The 23,585-nt window shown below is 28.3% G+C and overlaps 1 protein-coding gene across 5 annotated transcripts in view; it reads right to left on the reverse strand.

Moving 5' to 3' along the window:
• Positions 1 to 11,575: 11,575 nt before the first annotated feature.
• mamo (maternal gene required for meiosis) overlaps positions 11,576 to 23,585 on the reverse strand; it is a 363,978-nt gene continuing 351,968 nt past the window's right edge. For all 5 annotated transcript variants that reach the window (XM_070110061.1, XM_070110062.1, XM_070110063.1 and 2 more), the window contains 4 exons: positions 15,184 to 15,374; positions 13,587 to 15,105; positions 13,107 to 13,510; positions 11,576 to 12,257 (listed from right to left, as the gene is read on the reverse strand). In XM_070110061.1, the coding sequence (XP_069966162.1) occupies positions 11,984 to 12,257; positions 13,107 to 13,510; positions 13,587 to 15,105; positions 15,184 to 15,374 (2,388 nt within the window). In that variant the 3' untranslated portion in view covers positions 11,576 to 11,983. The remainder of the gene's footprint in view (positions 12,258 to 13,106; positions 13,511 to 13,586; positions 15,106 to 15,183; positions 15,375 to 23,585) is intronic.

Consider the following 23,585-nt stretch of genomic DNA (forward strand, 5'->3'; position numbering starts at 1 on the left):
TATTACATAGTTTTCAAAAAGAATTACTTTACATGAGATAGTTTTGTTAACGTTCAATATTTACCGTTTGTTTGATTTTTATTATTAAAAAACAAACATGGACTCAATATTCGATTTAAAAAGTTTTTATATAGTGGTTGTTATTATGTTTCGTAATTTTTTTACACTTTATCTTTGTTGAAAAATACCGTTTTTGAAATAAAAATAATTATGTGGCTAATTTTTAAAGCTTAGGGGCGTTGCATTTGCAGCGAATGGGGAGGTTAAATAAAATGGGAGGAAAAAGGAAAATATTAAGGAGCTTTGTGTATACGGCCTTGGTTCTTGAGGTGATGCTAAAAGTATATAAAAGTATGCTATAGTGCCTCGATCTGAACAATATATACGGAGATTGTTGCGCTGACTTAGGCAATGATTTCATCAATTGATCAAAAAGTTTTCCGTACGAGAACTTGATTTTGATTGTTCAGTATGTATGAACTAGTAGTATATGCTGTAGTAGTCCGACATCGGCCATTCTGACAAATGAGCAGCTTCTTGAGAGAGAGATGTGTACGAAATTTCATATCGATATCTCAAAAACTGGGGACTATTTATACAGAGCGACGGACATGGCTAAATCGGCTCAGCTCATCGCGCTGATCATTTAGCTTTTTACTCATTTCAAATTCTTGTTTAGCATTTCGAGAATGAGTTGGTCAGAATAAGTTTAAAAACGAAACTTTAAAAACATATTAATTCCGAATTATTTCACAAGTGTTTCAATGCTAGGTTGGCAAATAGAAAGTCTCTTTTAACAAGAAACAAATATTTAAAAAACTTATAAAATATTATGAAAAAATATTTTTACCGCAAATGCTAACGCTTTGAATTTTAATTCATCATTCATTACTTACAAATAAAATTGTAATTACTAAATGTTTGCAAATTTTTTATATTTAATCCTCATACTTGCAAAATTGGCGCAACTAAAATGCAATTTCAGTACTTTTCTTCTCCCCTACAATTGTTGATTTTACTCAATTTCTACAAATTTTCAGCGTTTCTTCGTAATTGTTAAATAATTATTTTACTTTCTAATTAAATTTTCCATACTTCTCACTTGCACTTTTTTGTAATAAATTGCATTATTGAAACCTTTGGAAATTGTCATAATATTTCGCAAATCGGGAGAACTTCTTTTGTTTCGTTCATCATTATTTTAATTTAATTTTTTCATTTAAAGTTTCATTTCCTACACCAAAGAGTAAATATACAATATATCATATGCAATTAAGTAGGTATGTATATAATGTATGTATATATAGAGTTCGATTTTAGTAAAGTAAATTTCGAAAAAATCATTTTGGTCTCATATTTTTTTGTTTTTGGTTTTTTCATTTAGTTTCTCTTGATTATTAGCATAGACACCGACAAAAACACACATCGAGAGTTTGAATGCTTTATTTACTTGTTTTTAGTTTTTATTTTATTTTTTTATTTTGTTTAAGTTTAAATTTTCTCCAATCTATCGCATGCACGTGTATATTTGGTATTTCTCATTTCATTTTGTTCTAAATACGAATATCTATTACATCTAATAAAAATTGTTCGTTGCTGTATTTCTTGCAGTTTTGTGTACGTATACGTAATACGTTTTGAGTTTTCATTTGTTGTTGGTATTATTTTAATTTTTAATTGTTTTTTTTTTTGTGATTTTAAAATGTAATAAAAATTTTAAAATTTTTTAATGAAAAGTATCTATTAACGATTCGGCTTATAGAAAGCGATTCCAAAAATTGCGTATTGAGCGTTCTAAGTTGAATTGAAAATGTTTGTAATAGCAAACAAATTGTCTTAATGAAATCGAAAAAATATATTTGGACACAAAATTAAGAAACGTATATAAAATTATACAAAAAAAAAAAAAATCAAGAAAAAATATATAATTTTTAAATTATTATTTAAATATAATATTTTATTACGAAGTACGGAAAATTTTTTTTTTGAAGCCCCAAATACAATTTAAAAAAAAATTTAATGTACATATATACTTCTATGTATGTATAACTCAGCTAATTAAAAAATATAAAAATATAAAATATAAAGAAAAAAAAATATATATAAGAATTTTGCTTCAAGTATTACAAACTTCGTGGCAAACTAAATATATACCCTGTTCAGGGTATACATGTAGTATATAACAAACAGACATGTTAGTTTTTATAGTGTAAAGCTTGTCATGTTTTAGATTTTTTTCAGAACTAAAATTTTTAATTTTTTGGATATTAATATTACTTTGTTCAATATTAATTTCAGAATTTTTATTTATATAACGGTATCTAAAGTAAATTAAAAACCATCATTTAAATTAAACAAAAAAATAAACATTAATTATTAATTGCTAAAATTATTTATCTTTTAACTAAGTTTATTTTTAATAACTAAAATTCAATAGAAAACAAAAATTAAATTTTCAGAAAAAAATATAAAAAAATAATCTTCAGAACATAATATTAATTAAAAATATGTCTGTATAGGTTATGTAATCTTTTTAATTTTTTTTCAAATAAAATGAAATATAGAAGTTTTTAGAGCAAATAAAAACAATTTAAAACCCTTATATTTATGTTCAAAAATTAAAACAAAATTCTTAAAAATATTTTTAATAAATTTTTGAAATCCAAACTTTGTTTCAAAATGTGATTTTAATAAAAATACCAAAATATTTTATTTTTACGTATTTCTGACTAAAAGTAAAAAATAAAACCAAAATTAAATAAAACAACACAAAATTTGTTGAGCAAAAATTTTATTAATATAAAATAATAACATTAAAATATATATGTAATATTACATAAATATAATATATATGTATATTGTATGTGTGTAAACATGTATTGTATAATTCCAGCTAATCTCTAAACATATGCTTCTTGTAAATAAACGAAACGAAAAAGAATCATAATGTTACCACCTGTTTGCTTCATTATGCTTTACATTACATGTTTCTCGTTACATTTGTTTGTTTGTTTTGTTGTTTCACAATTTTCACAGCATAAAAAATTTGATTGTTAACTTATTTAATTTATATATAATTAATTATAATAATTTTTGTGCTAAGTGAAATTAAACATAATAATTATTTTTTAAATTATTTATGTATCTCTAGGTGTGCTTGTGTTTGGTACTTGTTGTTGTGTATTTATATTTATAAATTTGTTTATGTGTATATACATATGTCATTGTGAGTGTACATATGTATTATATGTATGTACATTAATAGTATATAGTTTGGTTGCAACTGTGTATGTAGTAGCGTGGGTGATGGCTAAATATAAGCTTAACTATTGTTGTGTATATAGTCAGATGAAAAATTAAATAAAATAAATTTTAAAAAAGCTAAAAATTCGAAATAAAAGTTTAAAAACTTAAAAACATTAAAAAAATTTTTAAAATATAAAAGACATAGAAAAAAAAAACAATTTAAAATATTAAAAAAAAATATTAAAAAAAATTATATATAAAAAAAAAAAATTATATAAAAAACAACTAATAATTAAAAAAACCAAATAATATATTAAAAATAAAAAAAGCAAATAATAAAAAATAAAATAGGAATTAAAAAGGAGAGTTTTTGCTTTTATTTTTTCGTATATAAAAAATAAAGTGTGATGTGCGCTAATACGAGTGTTTCTTTGAAATTTTATTTGAATAGGCAGAAAATGGTTTTTATGAAGAATACTTGCTGCTTTAGGAAAAAGTTTTTGGTTTGTTGTCTTCAAGAAAGACCTGTACTTTTGTTGGCTGTGTATATTTGTATATATTGCAAAAAATAGCTTGCGAAATAAAGGTAGCTGTGTATTTGTAATTGTATTTGTGAAAAATAAGAGTAAAAGAAATTGTAAAAAATTATGTATGTATATTTGTATGTATGTATGCATGTATGTTTGTATACTAAGCAGTTGTGTTTGTTTTTCAAGGTGGCAGTGTTGTTGTTTCAAGTTTTTTTTTTGCTTTTTGTTTGTATGAGTGTATGTGTTATTTTTGCCTTTATGTGTAGGGTTGTATCTTTGTTTGGTTTGTGTATATTTCTAATATATATGTGTATTTGTGTAAGTATGCTCCTATTTTGTATTTGTTTTCTTTCTCTTTATTTAACTATTTAATTATTTTTCTTTTACTTGCTTCAATTATAGCCAATTTTTTATTTTTTATTTTTAATATCTTATATATTTAATTTATTTTATTTTTTCTTTGCTTTTATTTTTTATCGATTAGCTGATCGATTATGTGAGGTAAATCCATGGAAAAAATGTTTGTTTAGAGGGTGTTAAGTGATTTCCACATTGGTAGCTGTTTTGGTAGGGCGTTTTATGGCATACAATCAGCCTTTTAAAGAAACGAAATATTATATTGAACACAAAAAATTTCAAAACGATATATTTTTCGACACAAAAATATCTTTTAGTTGGCAGAGATTATTTTTTTTGTGCCACTTTTTTAAAAATAATTTTATTTTATTTAAAAAATAGTAATTATTTAACCTGGAGTTAAAAGATTTTAAAGAAATACGGGCAGTTTGATATTAAAATTAAAAAAAAAAGTTATCGAAATATTTGAGGTATCGCTTAAGTGCCTTTCGAAAATTCGTGCTACCAATGTGAAAGTGCTTGGTTTCAAGCTATGTTAAGAACCACAACACCATACAAAATATCGTCACAGAAATTTAAAAGTTTTTATGTTATTATGATTTATATTTTAATTATTTGAATTAAAAATCATCATAATTTATGTGCGCGATATTTTTATTACAATTAATATTTTTGTTTTAATTTTATTTTTTGGTTTATAATTTTTTTTTTATTTTTGTAAATATTTGTTTTTCTATAAATTTTTGTGTTTTTTGCTGTGTGTTTGCATTCTGTTGTTTAATATCAATTAAAGCAAAGTTATGAAAAAGTGTGTGTTTAAAAGTAGAACAGTTAAGCATTTTTTTAATTAATTAAATTATTATCACAATACGGACATTGAACACTTTTTGTAGAATAAGAATAAGAATACATAATAAAAAAGAAAACGCTTTAAACTTAGCATGAAATTAAGATAAAGATTAAATTTTAGTTATACTAAAATATATAAGTAGTTATACATAGAAAATAAAATTTAAATCCAAGTTTTGTGTAAATGTACATTTTAAGCAATTATTTTTACGCAAAATTATTTGAAAAGAACTTAAAATAGACTTAAATACTAAAACTAAATATTAGAAAAATATATTGCATTCAACATTTGCTATATCGCTTTCCTTAAAACCCACTTACGCTTACATTTCGCGTCTAAACTTGCACTAAGACCTGTATTGAGGCATATAAAGTTGTATTCAATGTAAATTTAATTATTTTAATTAATTGATTTTAAGAAAATATATAAATCTATTTCACTAACATTGCCTGCTGTTGAAATTTGCACCACACGACGTTTTGTAAATTATTAAAAAAAAAAAAAAATATATATATGATTACCAGCTATGCTTAAAAAATAAATTTTAATTATAAAATTATTAAAAATAAATATATTATATTAAATATAAATTTTTATTGCATTTACTGCACTTTTTGTTGTTGTTTTCATTATTATTTTAATTTTATACAACTATGTTTGTATGTATGTATGTAATTGTATGCTAAACTCCTGAATCGTTTTGTGTTTCATAATCTTTGTTGTTGTTTTTCCTGTTTCCATTTTCGCTATCGCTTTATATTATTACTTGTGTCTGCTTTTATGTATGCTATGCTATACATTACCATTTTATTTCTTATTTATTTATTTATTTTTTTTTGTTTATGTATTTGTTTGCTTCTCCTGGTTGTTTTCGTATTAAATTAATGAGGTACTCTTACAATTTGGCACAGTGAAAGATTTTTTAGCTAACCAACACTAACGCTCTCTTCCACATTTTTCACGCTGCACAAGTTTTGTTTAATATTTTTTATTTTAAGTTTTTCGTATTCTATAACATCTTTTTTTTCATATTTCATATATGGTTTAATTGGTACGGTAAAAAGGTTCGGCAAATTAGCTAAGAGTTATACGAGCAAAGACAGTGCATTCGAGAAGTGACGTAGTATGATTTGATAATTCTAAACTTGTCCGAATGTTGTAAGGTTGAAATAATAAACATTTGTAAATACATATTTATGTATGTGGCAATAATTTTGAGAAGTTGGATTTGAAGTACACATTTGTAATTTTGTAAAATTATTAAAATGAAAAAAAAAAACTAAAAAAATTGATATTTTTGTGAGCAACTTAAACTCAGTATACTAACTTGAAAGAGCGTTTGTTAATATTTTAATTAATACATATGAACATATATCAGGGCATGTCCTAAAGGATGCCCAAAGACAAGTTTCAAAAATATCGTCAATATCAGCAATATTAGTATTTAAATGAATTTGGTTTTGGAACTTTTATTTGAAATAAAAGCTTCGGCTTGTATGAGCTTTGAACTTTCATTTGAAACGAAAAACTTCGGCTTTTATAAACTTAAGCTTGGAACTTACATTTAAAACAAAAGCTACGGCTTGTATGAGCTTGAGCTTTGAAGTTACATTTAAAACAAAAGCCTCGGCACCGTATTTAACCTTTAATTTATTCTTTTCATTAGACCTATGTCTAAAGTTACAATTTTTTGACAGTTGTCTCGGAATTTTTTTAAAAATCTTTATGTATCAGAAGATTGTGTGATCTAATAAAATCCTTGTTAATTCAAACATTCTATAAAACACGCACGACATGACGCATGGTGCTTAAACTTTTGATATAAGTTTATTCCGACATTTGTGGAGCTTCGGTATACGTTTTGAGAAAAATTCAGGTACTAATTATTTAAAGTCTTCTCCGCATATCTGTTTCTGAAGTATTTATTTAGGAAATTCGCTCCAAAATTCGAAATTTCTGAGCGGCAGCGCCGAAACACTCATTTAGTGTATTTTTTGTTCCTTAAAATAAAAGGAATTTACTACTGATTGTAGTAATGTTCTTTTTCCGAAAAAAAAAACTGTTAACAACCAAAATCACGTCACGGACTCAAATCAAGTATTTTTGCTCTCTCATAGCTCGATGTACCGTTTTTTGCGTCTAATTTTACAGTTTTTTACAATATTTTTTGTAACTGTTCCTAACAGTTGCTTTCGGTTCAGAACTAGTTTGTCTCACTGTTGCTTTACAATATGTTGGTTTACAATATTTTCAGTTATTTTTTTTATACATTGCATTTTTACTTTACTGTTTTAAACATTGAATTTGTTAGTGCATTAAACACTATAATTTTTCTTGTTGGTAAATTATTTCCAATTTTATTTGTTTATATTTCTTTATCATGAGTTAAAATTTTTCAATTTGGTTTTTAAGATTTGTTGTTGTTAACAGTAAGTTGCTGTTGTTGTTACATAATTTTTTGCTTGCTTTTTCTTTGTTTTTTTTTGTCTTTAAACTCTGTAAATTTAATTTTTTTACAATTTTCTGTACGTATGTATGTATGTCTGTATGTATATCAATGAAACTACTATTTAGCGGTAATTCGATGTTCTCGGTTCTGTGCTTTGGTGCACACTTTGTGTTTGTTGCTTTGTTATTTTTTAGTTGTTTTTAAATATTATTTTTAAATTTCTTTCTAGCTGCAGCTTTTTTGTGGTATTTTTTTAATTTTATTTCTGCATTTCTTTAGATTTCTGTGTATATTTTGTTGCAGGCAAGTTTTTTTTTATTTTACGCTCATTTCCATTTCTATACGCTTCTTGTATGTTTGTATGTTGCTTTAGTTTGAAAAAAAAAAAATATTGCAACAATTTTTAATTAGCATTAAAATAATTATTATATGCTTGTAAAAAATTGTTTTATATAATTAAAAAAAAAAATTCCAAAATAATATTTTTGCATGTATTTTTGTTTTATAATTTTTTGTAATTATTTGCTATTAACTAATTTCAGTTATTATGTTGTTTTTGTTGTTGTATGCATGTATGTAAGTATGTTTGCTTGTGGTAATAATAAATATTTTGCTATTTCTCTATTTAATTATTTGTTTGCTAGTTTGCTATTTTGCTTCCTTGTAAAATCACAGTTATTTGCTGTTGTTGTATGCATTCTATTTTTTTTCTTGCTTTATAATTGTTTATACTTGTTATTGCATTTTGTTAAGACATTTGTATAATTAGACGTAAGTGTTGCATTTACAAATTAACTAATTAAATATTGTAAATATTTTTTTTATTAGTTTTTCTTAAAAAAAATTATTTAAAATAATCAATATAATATAGAAAAAACACTGTATTTTACGGTGGTGGTGGTATTTTAATGCGATTAAACTATTTTATTGTTTTTGTTTTAAAAATATTTTTTCAGCTAAAAAATTTAGTTTAAAATTTTTTTTTGATATTTTTATGCAAATAAATATGTTTGTTGCTCTTGTTTATAACATTTTTTTTTGAAAAATATTTTTTGACAAAAAATTATGTTTTAAATTTAAAAAAAAAACAATAACAGGAAAATATTTTTAAATTATAATAAAATATTAAAAATTTTGGTTTAAAAATAGTTTTTTCTCAAAAAAATTATAATAAAATATTTAAAATTTTTGTTTAAAATAACTATTTTTTCTCCAAAAAAATTTTTTTTCCTGTTATTGTTTTTTTTTTAATTTTAAAAATAATTTTTTTTTAGTTATTATTCAAAAATAATTAAATATTTTCCTGTTATTGTGTTTTTATTTGCATAGAAATAAATAAATTCTATTGTTTCACGTTCGCTCTCTTTGTATGTATGCATGTATGTATGTAATTATATAAGTATATTAATATTAATAAAAATTATGCTTTGCTATTGCTATTTATTTGTTGTTGCTATTTTGAGTTGCATTGGTTTTCTGTATATATTTATATGTTATATTATTTATGTATGTTTGTATATATTTATGTAATAAAAAAATTACTATTGCAATAATTGTAATTGTAAATATATGTATATAAAAAATCTTGTACAGTTGCCTCTTTACTTTTTTCTTGTTTTTTCATAAACAATTTGCTTAAAAAAATATCTATGTTTGTATGTATGCGTGTAAATGAACAAAAAATTTAACTATTTTCATTTAAATTCAGGTTATTTCTGCATGCTTCGCTATGCAATTTGTATATATGTAAGTATGTATGTAATTTGCTATCGTTGTTGTTGTTGTTTTGAACACAAGAAATGTAATTTTTGCTAAAAACAAAAACCAACAAAAAATACTCTGTAAAAATTTTTCTATTTGCTATTATTGTGAATGGTTGAACAAAACAATATCCATCATGTAATACTTATGTAATCTGTTGTCTTGTTGCATTTGTTTTTGCTTTTACTATTTAACAGTAACTGCTTTTTGATTGTGCTATTAGTTGGGTTTTTTCTTTTATTTTACATAATATTTTAACTTTTGATTGTTTGTATGTAATTTGTTGAAACCAAATCTCTTTGCTTGTTTGTTTGTTTGTTTTGTTGGGTTCTCTCTATGTTCTCACACAATACGTAAGTTCTTTTTTAATATTTTACAAGAAATATTAGAATTTTAATTATGCTAAGTTCTTGCATTACCTTCTGTTTTTGGTTGTTTGGTTTTGTTATATGTTTTGCATCTGTGAATTTTCTCTGCAGATTTGCCTCATTGTTCCGACGACTTTTCTAGCTCTCACACTAACCACTATTTGTTGTGATGTTTTTTACTATTTCTTAGGGAATAAGAATTATATTACTTAAAAAATAAAATATATTTCATAGAGGAAAAACAAATGTATTACGTAGAGAATAAAAATATTTTTTAGAAAAAGAAAATATCTTTCATTTAAACCTAATTAAAGGAGACCTAAACATATTGTATACATATGTAAATAATAATATGTATTTGAATAAAAAAAACCTCTGTTTGGCTTAGTAACGTCTCTTTGCCTACATATTCACACACGGCGCTCATTTGCGTCCGCTCTCTTTTCCTCAATGCCTTCTAAATAATTGCTTCCTTTGAGAAATCGTCAGCACCAAAATGTTTTTGTATTTGTAATATTCTATATTTAAAGTTTAAATTGTTGCCGTTGCTTTTTGAAATAAACTTTCACTGAAAGAGAGGTTCTTACCAATGATCGTGATGATATTGATGAGAGATCTATAAACGATCGTTTGCAAGTTATTTTATAGTTAAGTGCTCAAACAGTTAGCAGAATGAACACAAAAGGTGGTGAACTGTTTATTCAAAGTTTTAAAGTGAACTCATGATGTCTTCCGCAAAGTGATCGTGACATTGATCTAAGGTCTATATTTACTCAAATTTGATTTTAAAGTTTACCGTTATATTTGCATATGAGCATAACCAGTAAAACCTTAAATTTCTTACCAAAACTCAACTAATACGAAGCGTTTGTTTTGTTCTCCGAAATTTCTATATTTTAATGATAATTTCACGCTTAGATTTTTAATTTCTCTACAATAAGAACGCTTTCCGGTCTTCAAATCAGGAATAGGAGGTTGAAAATATTTATCGACAGCTCCTATTAGTTACAATAAACCATTTACCAGCTGTAAGATAAGGTCTCAAGGTTCTTACGTTAATTCAAAGGCAGCTAGCTGTTGTAGCCTTTTCTAACTAACGAACCACGGATCTAGTTGGAAAATATGTTAAAAGGTTTACCATTCTTTAGAGCAAGAAAACAACATGCAACATGACGCGACCCAATACTGTTAAACTACTGTCTTAAAATGTACAAGTTCCTGTTGTCAAAACCATTAATTTTATGACTTGAGCGCGTTTGGTAGCTTTTAGAGACCTTATCGTACAATTGTGATTAAGCTATGGATCGAAATTGAATTACATATACGAGTAAATCTACTAGAAGAACCTTGCCTTAAATTTTTAATTAATATATATAATATATAGAAACAATTTTTAAAATAATGAAAGAAATTTTTTGGCAGTGATTACATTTGAGAGCAAGCGTGCCAAGTCACATAAATATGTGAAAAATATTTTTTACCTTCATACATTTTCAAAATTCCTTTAAACGTAAGAAAAAATACTCCATAAATATTCAAGCCATGGCAGGTATGTATTTTCTTCGAATAATTCAGTAATCCTCCTCTCTTTCAATGAAGTCAATCAAATACTAAGTTTTGAAACGAAAAGACTTTTTAAATCTTACAAAAATAACTCATTAAGAAAAGTTAAACTTGACACTTAGGGTGTAATTAAGACACTTAATTAATTATTAAAACTAACTTCTATAAAAAAAATATTTTTTTAACTTTCGTACGTAATAGCTAATACCCGCGTTTGTGCTGCACTTAGATGATAATCCGCTTGGCAGCACTTTCACCTTTTAAAACCATTTTCAACCTGAAATTATTTTCTAAAATTAAAATTGCAAACACCTCATATAGAGAGTTCTCTCTCCAATAGAAAAAATGTTAGTTAAAACGTGAATTCAAGAACCTAACTTCTTACACAATTCTTTATAATCACGATCAATAAAGCTTAGTTAGCTGAGTTCCAATTACAAATATATGTATGTTTACTTAAAAAAAATAACTCTGCTCACGTCTTGTTATATTTGTTGTTAACGGCAATCCAGTGCCTCATATTTACATGCAAATTTCTGCGAACACTTTTCTATTTATCGATAATTTATCGAATGCATTTATCGACCGTTTATCGATTATATTTATCGATAATTTATCCTGTGTTTCTTATATTATAACCTCTCATAACTATTTTTTACTGTTTTTAATGTTGAACATTGTTGTTGTTGTTTTCCACATTTCTCGCCTCATTCTGCATTGAACCGTTCTCCGCCGTCGTCGCATTGGCCGCTAAGAAGCAACACCACCAGCGCCACCAACAACGCTCCGACCAAAGTTCCGTCGTCGGCTGTTCATTCTATTATCTGCGAAGGAGTCGTTGTCTCCTTCGCACCTCATCTCAGCGTGGTGCATTGTGTATGTGTGTGGTTAGATGTTTCGATAGGTAGTCGGCGCGTGCAAAACACTTGCCACACGATTCGCAGTGATACGGCCGTTCGCCGGTGTGTATGCGCAGATGGCGTGTAAGGTCCGATTTTCCGCCGAAAGCGCGTCCACAGAAGAGGCACACGAATGGTCGTTCGCCGGTATGTTTGCGTACGTGCAACTTTAGATTCTCCTTGGAGCGTACGCACTTGCCGCAGAAGGGGCAGGCGAAACGTGAGGTTTGTGGGCTGTAAATTGAGGATCCAAGATAAATATATCATATACATACATTAAGTACCGGTAAGTAATACAGAAAGCTGAACTATATACAGTGATGAAATTATCTCTATTCGACCCCGATATATCTTAGGGTATGATTAATTCGCTGTGTACTTAGACACATAAGATTTAGCTCTAAATGAATGGTTTCGTTCTAAGGGGTATCAAAAGTCCAAAGGCTACTCAGATCTAAAGAAAAAACCTTTTAAAACCAGATATGCAAATTGTTGGGACTAGGCTTTGCGATGGAGTAAGGTGGCTTGCTAATGACCTACTAGCCCAGCCAGGGATTGTTAACCATTTTATATAGAAATCTGTGGACACGAGCGATTCAAGTTGTATTGTCGAATTCTCTCCCGAATTTGTAAGAAGGCAACTTGCCGAGAACTCATATGTGTGATGTCACCATAGTTCACCATTTTACTATCAGTGGATGAAAATATGTTATGGCTCGGCTGGTATTATTGGTCTAAAAATTTCTGCTGGTCCCTTTTGGGTCGGCGCATACGTCTGATCATCATTTCAGCAGAGAAGACAGAGTTTATAATTCGAAAACTGTGAAAAATTTTTCCAGAAAGGTCAGGTTCTTTCCTGACTTTAAGAATACTCACTGCACTGTACATCTATAGACTTGTGGTGTTAAAATATAAAGACATTACTTGACTACTATTTCTATACGTTGGCGATTATTTTTGAAACTAATTGGTAGAGTTGTTTAGCCTTTCTTCGTGAATCACTCGAGAAAATTAGTTTTCTTCGGCTTCTTAAAACCGTTTTGTGAATCTCAGAGTACATAGCGGTGGAATTCATTTACTCACCGTTTGTCCCGTTGCCGTTCGGCTGCGTCTACACGCAAGAAATTGAGTATTGAAGCCTCTTGCGGATTAAGGCCCAGGAATTGTTCGTTCGGTATGCGTTCGGCATTGATCAACGACGTAATGGAGTTCAGTGAGTTCAACGAGTTCAATGACGATGCAGCAGCGTGATGCGCATGCGCATGTGGATGATGTGAGTGCGGTAGAGCCGCATGCGGATGTGGATGTGCGTGTTGATGTGGTGGCAGTGATGAGCCAGCAACACCGCTGTGCAAATGTGGTGGCAACGGTTGTTGAGTTGCCTGCTGTTGATGGTGATGTGGATGGGCATGTTGATGCTGTGGGTGGCGTTGCAAATGATGATAGGAGGGATCCGTTTCCATTTGTGAAGTTGTAAGAAGGCGTGGCTGTTTTGTATATAATTTATAACATATGAGATTAGAAGCAATTACATATTTTTTCGAATCAGTATATGCCACTCACCCCCTTATTTGTACTATGAATTCCATCTGAACTGCTTATGTTTGCCTCTGCCACACTGGTGGTAGCCAAAGCTGCTGAATTGTTGTTAATCATACCAGCCGAATCGATGGTACAGTCCTGATCTTCGCGTTCACGCTGCTCACGTTCATCATCGTCCTGTTCACGCTTGACATTAATGCGCAAATCCTCACCACCCTCATCGGGCAACATCGGCTCCTGTGAACTGGTCACTACATCCTGTTCGCCCAACATATGCAACGGAGTTATACAGTGCTTGCCAATCACGCTCTTCTTGCCGTGCAAGCGCTCCAACGCGTGATTGAGGCGATGCTTTTTAAACGATTTTAAATAACGGAATTGCATGCCACAGACGTCGCACGTGAAGAGCTTGTCGGCCGGCAAGCGAGCGCGATGATTCTGTTCCTTATGCTTAGCATAAGCCGAACGATAACGATACGACTGACCGCATTGCTCGCAAATGAACGGTTTCTCTTCACCCGGACCGATGTGTGGATGCTGGAGTGCGGCATGCTGCTCCAATAGCCACACATTCGGAAAGTGTGCATTGCAGACGACGCAACGTGTCTCCTCTTCGATGGGTGGCTCACCAAATAGCGATGACGTCTCCGATGGGCTATTTAATCGTTGCGTGAGCAACTGATGTTGCGCCAACAGCGCTGAGGTGGGTGGTGGTGTTGATGAGGTAGAAGATGAGGAGCTTTTCTCCTTGCAGCTGGACGTGTCGGTGCAACCGGGTGTGCTCGAGGAGAACAACAGTTGTGTGTACGAACGTAGACTGTCGCTGACGCCACCAAGCGAGGAGCCGGAGCGACGACGTTGCAACAATTGTTCGAGTGACTCTTTGTAGAGTAGCGGTGAGCAGGCGTTGCTGAGTGCACCACTGCTAGTAGCGCTGGCCGAAGTGCCAAGTCCACTCGATGTGCCAGCAGTGCTGTTGTTCGGTGTGTGTGCAGCGCTTTCGCGGCCACTGTCGCGTGCTTCGTCGTGTGTGGTTGTGAGTTCGATGACGACGTCATCATCATCAGTTGAGACCGTGTGGGTTATGGCTGTGTTATCCGCTTTCGTTTGTGTTGAGGGGGCGGTAGCATGTGGTGACGGTGTGCCTTGACGGCTCGACATTTGCTTTAAATGTTGTTGTTGTTGTTGCTGCTGCTGTTGACGATGAAAAAATGCCGCCGGTGAGGGATAGCGCACATTGAATGTTTGTTGTTGTTGTTGCGGTTGTTGTTGCTGTTGTTGGTGATGAATTTGCGTTTTGTACTGTGGTTGTTGCTGTTGCACCATTGCATTACGATCGGCTTGTTTTTGTTGTTGCGGTGATGTGGTTTGCTTAACTGGACTAACAGTGCTCGTCCTATTATTGGGTACTGTTACGCCAGCAAGCAAATCGGCAGTGTTGGCATGCGCATGATTCGGATGGAAATCCTTGGCGAACAAATCACCGACAGGATTGAAACGGTGGGCAAAGTCCTTAGGTGTGTTTAACAAGTTGTGACTTCTGTTGTGTGGAAAAAATAATACGGTGTATTTTTTTAAATACCGTTATACAAGTATAGGCAAACGAATGCAAACTTACTTCAAAGCTTCTTCGGCCAGCCAAGTCTGATGTTGCAGCATACCCAAAATTCTGGACGGATCTATATCGAACAAACTCAGACCGAATGGTGTGAATGGAAGGGCGAACGGTGCTGGACAGTGGGCGGCTGCCACAGCGGCGCTACTGCTATTGCCCATAGCGCCAAACGGCGAACTGAAGTGGCGCAAGAACTTTTCAAGAGAAAGGAAGAATAAAATAAAATTTAAAATTAGTATTAGAACATTATGATAATGCATATCTGCTGTTGAGTATATGTAAAAGAGGCCTTGACGCATGCGAACCAAAAAAAAAATATAGATATGTATGTAAATATAATAAATTTGTTTTGGTTTTCTAAGGGTTGACAGTGTAAATCAATTGTGTTTGGCGATATTTTTAACGAATTTCGGTTTGCTTTTCAAAATATGTATTCTAATTTTTTTAAATACATTTTTTTTTCAATAATTTGCATTTTTATACATTTGTTTTGTAAATCTACTAATAATGATTGCGAAATTTTCGAGATATATTCTTGCCACATTTACTACAAATAAAAAATTGTATTTTAATATGTAAATTTCAATAGAATTAGCTTACCGTTACTGCATAGCCGACACATTAAAACATTTATAATTGAAAAACATTTAATAGGCACACACAATTAAGTAAAACACTTAGAAATACATCCATTAATAAATTTATATGAATATTAAATGGGAAGAAGAAGCATGCCCAAAAATTTTAAAATTTATAGAATAAATTGTAATCCACAAAATGGACATCTTTGTAATATTATATACACATATGTATGTTTACGACGAATAATTTAGTAAAACAAATATTTGATACTTTTATTACTTAATCAATTTTGTATAATACAAGTATATTTTATAAAAAGTTAAAAAATTTTGTAATATGATGTGCTTGTAGTCAGATTTCCGACTATCCCAGTAGTTTTGGTTATAAATTTGAAAATTATGTGCTGTAGAGCCGTTCATTAAATTTTTATGATTTCTAGTCTTTTGATTGCATATATAACATATTATTGCTTTGAGAATACTTATACGAAAGATCACTCTTTTTCTCACTATATTGCCAATTTTAAATATAGAGCAGACACCCCAAAAATATGGTTACGAAGAGAGTAAGTCAAAACCCGAAATGCGTAAGAATATTTCTACAGGCATTAAGAGGCGTTGACTGAAAATTTATTAGTATTACTTGTATGCGAGATGAGTACTAAAGGAGGTTCCATAGGAAACAAAGAATCCCTCGAATGAAAATTGAGAATTTGAACGCTTACAGAGAAGAACTTTGTTACGTGAGCTTTAGTGGTCATCTTTTCTACGATTGAATATACAAAATCATAATTTTAAGTGCATAAAATTTCACATAAAGCAGTCTGAACTAATCTAATACTCAATCTAAATGACTGCTTTTGAGTTTGGTAAGTTGGATACCACATATAAGCCTCCACTATATATGTATCTGTGTTCACTCTTTGGTAGCTGAACTAATCTAATACTCAATCTAAATGACTGCTTTTGAGTTTGGTAAGTTGGATACCACATATAAGCCTCCACTATATATGTATCTGTGTTCACTCTTTGGTAGCTGAGCTCTTGCCACATTTTTTTCGATAAAACAATAACAAAGATATCGAGTTGAATTTGGTTCGAGAGAGTATGCGGTTACCTCATTAAAGCTGTATAACCATTCTCTTTGATGCTACCAAGTTTTTTTTTTAAATTAATACAAATTATTTTTTTTTTTTGGATTTTGAAAACTTAAGACTTGAATAAATTTATAGTTGTTTATAGTAAACGTTAAGCTTGGACGCCAGTTAAAATCCAGAGGTTACTAAATTGTTATTTAGAGCTGAAAGAAATATTTCTCTATCAAAGAGCAACACAACTGCGGAAGCGAGCGAGGCTTTACTAGCACAAGAATCAAACGTAAGTTCTTCCAATATGTTTGCACAGTTGGTAAAGTTTGTTTGATTCGTTACCAGCTAAAGCTTTGCGAAACGAAGACCCCTATAAGCAACCAAAGAGCTTCGATAACTGCTGTTTTAATCACTACCAAGATATTTTAATAAATAAAGATATTTTTAATGTATATTTTAATTCACTGCATAAAGGGAAAACCTTCTAAGTTCAGACAAAAAAAAAAAAACAAATATGGCCGTAGGAAATGCATAATAGAACTTCCGGAACTTAAGATATAATGAGAGAAGTAGAAGTGCTCAAAAAAGTAGAAGCAATCATGGCTCTTCAAGGTAAAGATTTTTGACAAAAGACCACTAAACTAATTAATGTTCATTTCAGTTCTTTGTAAATAAAATACATTCATATATATATATATATATTTAATTTTTTAAGAATTGGTATATGTATACAAAAAAAATACTGTTACCAGGTAGCAAAATATTTTACTGTAGAGCTAAAAATAATTTCACTTGAAGTTGTTGGCGCAGAGTATAGAAGAACTCAAGATCCCGTTAGTCCTGCCCACCTACTAGTAAGTATATATACATCGAATTTTCGCATTTCTTATTAAAAATAAAAAAAACGCTACTTTCCCTCATTTCCTGTGCGTTGAATAAAAAGATAAGTATATTTTTCATTTTTTTGTATTTTATTTTCACTTTTATAATTTTTATCTCTCATTTGCTTCATTATATTTGTATTTGTATTTGGTTTTTATATTTTTTGTTTTATTTACTTTTGTTCAATATGTTTGTGTGTGTGTGTGTGTGTGTGTTTATGCAATATATAATACAATTATCATTTGTTTTTAATATATGCTTTTCTATACACTGCAACGCTTCTAAGTCACAATCAACGCCAAATTCTCAATTAAAGTCGATAATTTCTCTTTTTTTTTGCTTTCTTTTTCAACGAATTATTGGCTCTGCTGATAATTTGCTTTCGTTTTGTTTTTGTTTCTGTTCTTATTTTTGTGTTGCTTTGGAAAAATGGTGTTTGGTGTTGACGCTACTAAGCATTTTGTTTATACATAAGTTTTTACCTTGCCACCTGCCACGCATTGCCGTTCTGCGCGCTAATCTCACTTAAAGATGCTTTAAGTGCACACTTTTTATTTAAAATTTAATTTTTAATTTTTTGCATTTGTTGTCAATTTCTTTTTGCTCAACGTAATCGTTCTGATTTTATTTTAATTTTTTTTTTAATATATTTTTACTCTTATCTCCTTTTTTGTGTATGTGTTTACTATTTAAAACTCACTACCAATTCACCGTTTAATTTCTTGTTTTGTAATCGCAATGTTCAGTATTAATAGTCTGTGATAATAATAATCGGTAATAATAATTATACTTGCTTTTTAGTTCGCTTGTGTTTCGCTTTGCCTTCAGCACATGTTTTTTCGGTTTTTGTTTATCTTTTTTACAACTATGATATGCATTCTTTTGTTTTCTGTAATAATTTTGTTTATCTTGTTTCCATTTGCTTCTTGAATATTAGAATTTCGCATTTTAGTTGCTGCATTTGTATTTGTAAGTGTGGAGTATTTTGTTTTTTCTTCTCTTGTTTTTTTTTTTTTTTGGTTTTTTGCTTGTTCAGTTTACATCCCTTGCTATGTTAGGGGCTCAATGGCCTAAAAATATGTTACACATTTTTACTTTATTTTTATTTCCTGAAAAAAGAAAATTGCTTGGTCTTTTCAGATTTTTGTTTTATTAATTTTTCTGGGGAATTTTTAAAAAAATTTTTGAAATTATTTTGTTTTGTTTTAACTCAGGCGGTGCGCTGTTAAATCTTATAAATTTCCAGTAATGTTTTCATAATTATTGCTTAGCTATTAAACGCACAAAAATGTGCGTTTTCCCACTTTTTGTATGTTTTTAGTTTTACATTTTTAATAATAATAATTTTCGCTTTCTAAAATTTTAACCTTCCGAAATTTTTACAAATATTTTGTATGTATATATGTAAGTTTTATATGTGATTATGATTTTTAGCACTACCAAGTAGAGATCTACACTTTGTCCGGGCTTTTGTATTTTGCATATTTACGTAAGTTATTTGGTTTTCTCACAAAAAAACATTTTTAATAAAATAATGAATCAAAAATGATAATAAAAAGAGGCAATGAAAATATTAAAATTAATAATTTATCGAAGAAATCAGTAATTGAAAAATTTTATGTTCTGAAAAATCGATCATATCATAGAACACAGAATATCACTCGAGAATAATTTAGATAGGTTTCCGCTTACAGCACTTCTGCTATATTTTGTTATTCTTAATAATTTTGTTGATTTAAATTTTCTATACAGGTGGCAACTCTTATAAAAAATAATGCTTACTGAAATCTTTCTTAAACCTATACCTAAATTTCAACATTTACTTAAAATCTTCAATTTAACAGAATAATAAATTTCAAACAGATGGCAACCTCTCGGAAATATTTTTTTTATAAACCTCTTGAAAGTGTTTGTTTAATTTCATACCTAAATACATTTTTGAAAATAGCTTCGTTAAAAATTTCTTAAAAGATTTTGTTGAAATAAAATTTCAAACACGTGTCAACACTCTTTAAAAATGTTTTCAACCATAAGCTGTTAAAAACCTTTTCAGTTTGGTAGCCACTTTGTTGTAATTAATAACTTAAACATTTAAAGCAGGTGGCAACATTTCGACTTTTTTCTTTTATTAATATCATCCGAGTATTACACTGAATAGTTCAAAAAAGATTCGAATCGCCTCAATCTTTACCATATTTACCTTTTTTGATCGATTTGCTTTAACAATGTTTACTTCCCAAAACTAATTAAAATTCTCAGAATTGTCGTGGTCACGAATCAACGTGGCATATCTCAAGAAATGTAAATTTTTAGAAATTATTCAACCATTCAACGGTTAATGAGATTTATGAAACGCTTTTTTGAAATACACTCGGCCAACGTGGCAGTTAATTTATGGTTTAAAGAATAAGTAAAATTCTGTTACATTCGAGAATATATATAGAGGGATCGGGTCTAATAACAAGTGTTTTATTGATAATATTCACGAATTACATTAGGAAATTAAATATAGATTGGAGATGCTTAAACATTTTGACTTTAGATGGAAGTTTATGATGCTTTGGTTTTCAAGGGGTGTTAAAATGATTTAAGAACTTACATCCATATAACTTTAATAAAGAGTGTGAAGAATAATTCGTTACATTTTTTAAAGCAGTGTGAAGAATAATTCCTTACATTTTTTAGAGCAATATCAAATTCAAGCGATATTGCAGATACAGTTTATGGATAAAAGACATTTTGAAATGATTTGACATAATCAATATGTTTTTAGTTTTCCATTTCATGATTCAAATCTTTTCTTTATCTTTGTCTTTATATTCACGTATCAATATGTGCTCAGCCTTAGGTATGAGAACTGTATAAAAAAACCAAAAACAATAAACTTAATTAAACCAGTGGAGTGGAATGAAATGAAAAATGTGAAACAACAAAAACTGCAATGAAAATAAAGTCAATGAAATAATGAGCAAATTTGTTTGTATTATTGTAATTAAATAACTTTATTTGCTTAAATATTCGAATATGGTATATAAAAAATAGTTGTTTTTGTTTGTTTATTTTGTGTAACTAAACAAATACATTTATGTATGTAGTTAAAAATGGGAACATAAATTTCGTTTGAAACGTTTTTAATTAAATTACGACTTAAAAATATTAAGTTAGTTAAAACGTAAAAGTAACTTATTAAAAACTAGAATTACATTGTGAATGAAATGAAAACTGCTTTTTATTTTATTTTTTGTCTCGGTTAATAACATGTTTTATGAATATGGTTTGGATACATGTGAAATTTAAACTGAGTTCCAATGTATTACAATGAAATAAATATTTAATATTAGAAGTGTGTGAATATTTTTTCACATTTTAGTTAGAAATAGAAAACATGGTAGATTTTTTATATTAAATTAAATTTTTAAAATAAATTTTTTGATAAGTTAATAAAAAAAATATATAAAAAATTTAAAATTATTTTCAACTATAAACATTCATTTCTCATCATTAAAAAATTCAAAACGTAAAAAATTGTTTATGAAAATGTTTTAATAGCTAAACTCCAAAGTAAGATTAACACGTATTTATGTAGCTATATTAATTATTCTCGATCTAGTAACAAATAAAATGTTAATGTTTTGGAGTTTTTAATAATCTGGATTTATTAAAATTTTTTTTAGACCAAAACAAATATTTTTTTTTACGTGTTATTAAGTGAAAATTCTCAATTTAATAGAAGTTAAAATTTTATAATTTTTTTATTAACATTTTTGAATTTTTAAAAATTAAAACCTTAGAATTTTGTTGTTAATAAAAAGAAAAATTGTTTATGTTACGCCTCAAAATGAAACTATAAAGTTGTACATTAGAATAAAAAATTGCAAAATTTTTAAATAATTTTTTTTAATACATTTTTGACAGTTTAATTGTAATTTATTATAATTTTTCATATTTTAAATTTGGAAAATTCTTTAAAAGGTTTTGTTTGAAAAAAAAAGCAAAATGAAATTGTATTACTTAGTATTAAATTATAATTTTGCATATAAAAACAATTAAAAGGAAAGTGTTAAAAAAAATTAGTTTTGAATTAATTACAAATGGTTAAAAAAATTCAAAAAAAAATTTTTTACTGTCAAAATAAATTTTATAAAATAAAATATTTTTGTACGAATTCGCGCATATATAAAATATTTTATTAAAACTTTTTTTTATTAAATGCGTCGGTCATAATCTATTGAACTTAAAAATAGAAAGGATATTTATTGCAATTATAAAAGCTTATAAGAATGTAGAGTAATTTTTTTATGTAATTTTTAAGAAAATAATTATATATTTAATTTTTTGTAATATTTATTTATTTTTTTCATTGCAATACATTCTGTGCAATAAGTATGTGTATGAGCTTCTATAGAGCGCAATTTCAGTAATATTTTTTATGGAATGTCTGTGTTTATGAAAATGGAATGATTTAATGCTTAGTTGACAATGAAATATATTAAAAATAATATAAAAATAAAAGATATACATATTTTTTTTTAAATTAATGTAATGCATGAACAATGTGTGTGTTGTGAGAATTCAAAACAATTCAAATAAATGCCTCTTTAGTGTTAAATAAAAAAATATCAAACTGAGTGAAAACTTGTTGCTTATTTTTTTCAGTAAAAAAAATGTCTTCTTTCTTTGTTTCCTCGCTATTCTCGGCTGTATTATTTGTATTATTGTATGTGTAATTTAATTAATTTATTTTTTTTCAATATTTGTTTTATTACAAGTTTTAGTCGGTTTATATGTAAGTATGCATGTATTTATGTTAATGTGTTGCTTAAAAGTTATTAACTATTTTTTTTGTTTGCTTATATTTTTTCGTTTTATTTTATTTGTTTAAATACTTTAAAAATATACTTTTGTTGTAGGAACATATTGACGTAATTAACGTATTGCAGCTATTACTCGAAACTCACTTCTCACACTGTCTACTCTACTATGTATGTATGTATATGTGCATGTCGGTCTGTCTCTCTCTCGCTCACTTTTTATTTCATGCTTTTCTTTATTCTTCGTATTTTCTTGTTTTTTTTTTTAAGTGTTTTTTCAAAAATTTGTTTGTGAATATTTTCTTATTTTATTTTTCGCTTCACAAGTGAAATGCAAGTAATGTTGCTACAAAAGAAGCCAAGCTTAAGCTACATACATTAATTACTGACTTAAAATTATTATTTAATAATACAAAAAATTAAATTAAATTATTAAAAGCATAATGAAAATGAATTGCTTAGTTTTCAATATTTTTTTTTTTATTAAATTCGAAAACGTAATCTTCGCCTTACTAGCAATCAGCTGTGTTTAATAGCAATCAGTTGTGTCTACTAGCGATCAGCTATGCGTTACTTATGCTCTGTCTACTTTTTTCTTACCGTTGTCTCTTTCTAGCTCGCTCTTTTTTGCTAATAAGTATCAGATTTTCACTGCTGGCTATTTTATGTATTTTTTATGCATTTTTTTTAAAGAATTTTTTAAAATAATTTTTATGTATGTATGTGTGTGTATACGCCTATATGTGAGTATGTATGTATGTGTGTATGCATTTATGTATGTAAATTACAAATTAAATGAGCCTCATAGGAAACTTAAAATTTCAACCTTTAGGTACTATTTTATTTAATTATGTATGTATATATATTTTTTTATATTTTTTTATGCACTTGTCTGTCCTCACTGCATTGTGTACGGTTTTTTTTATAATTATTTTCATAATGTTTGCGCATTCTCTGTATGGAATATGATACTACTATTTAAATATATATATATTTTGTTAAGAACTTAACGTAATAAAATAAAATTTGCTAAATTATAACTG

Source organism: Bactrocera oleae, chromosome 5, assembly GCF_042242935.1.
Source record: "Bactrocera oleae isolate idBacOlea1 chromosome 5, idBacOlea1, whole genome shotgun sequence".
In the NCBI taxonomy this organism is placed as follows: Eukaryota; Metazoa; Arthropoda; class Insecta; order Diptera; family Tephritidae; genus Bactrocera; species Bactrocera oleae.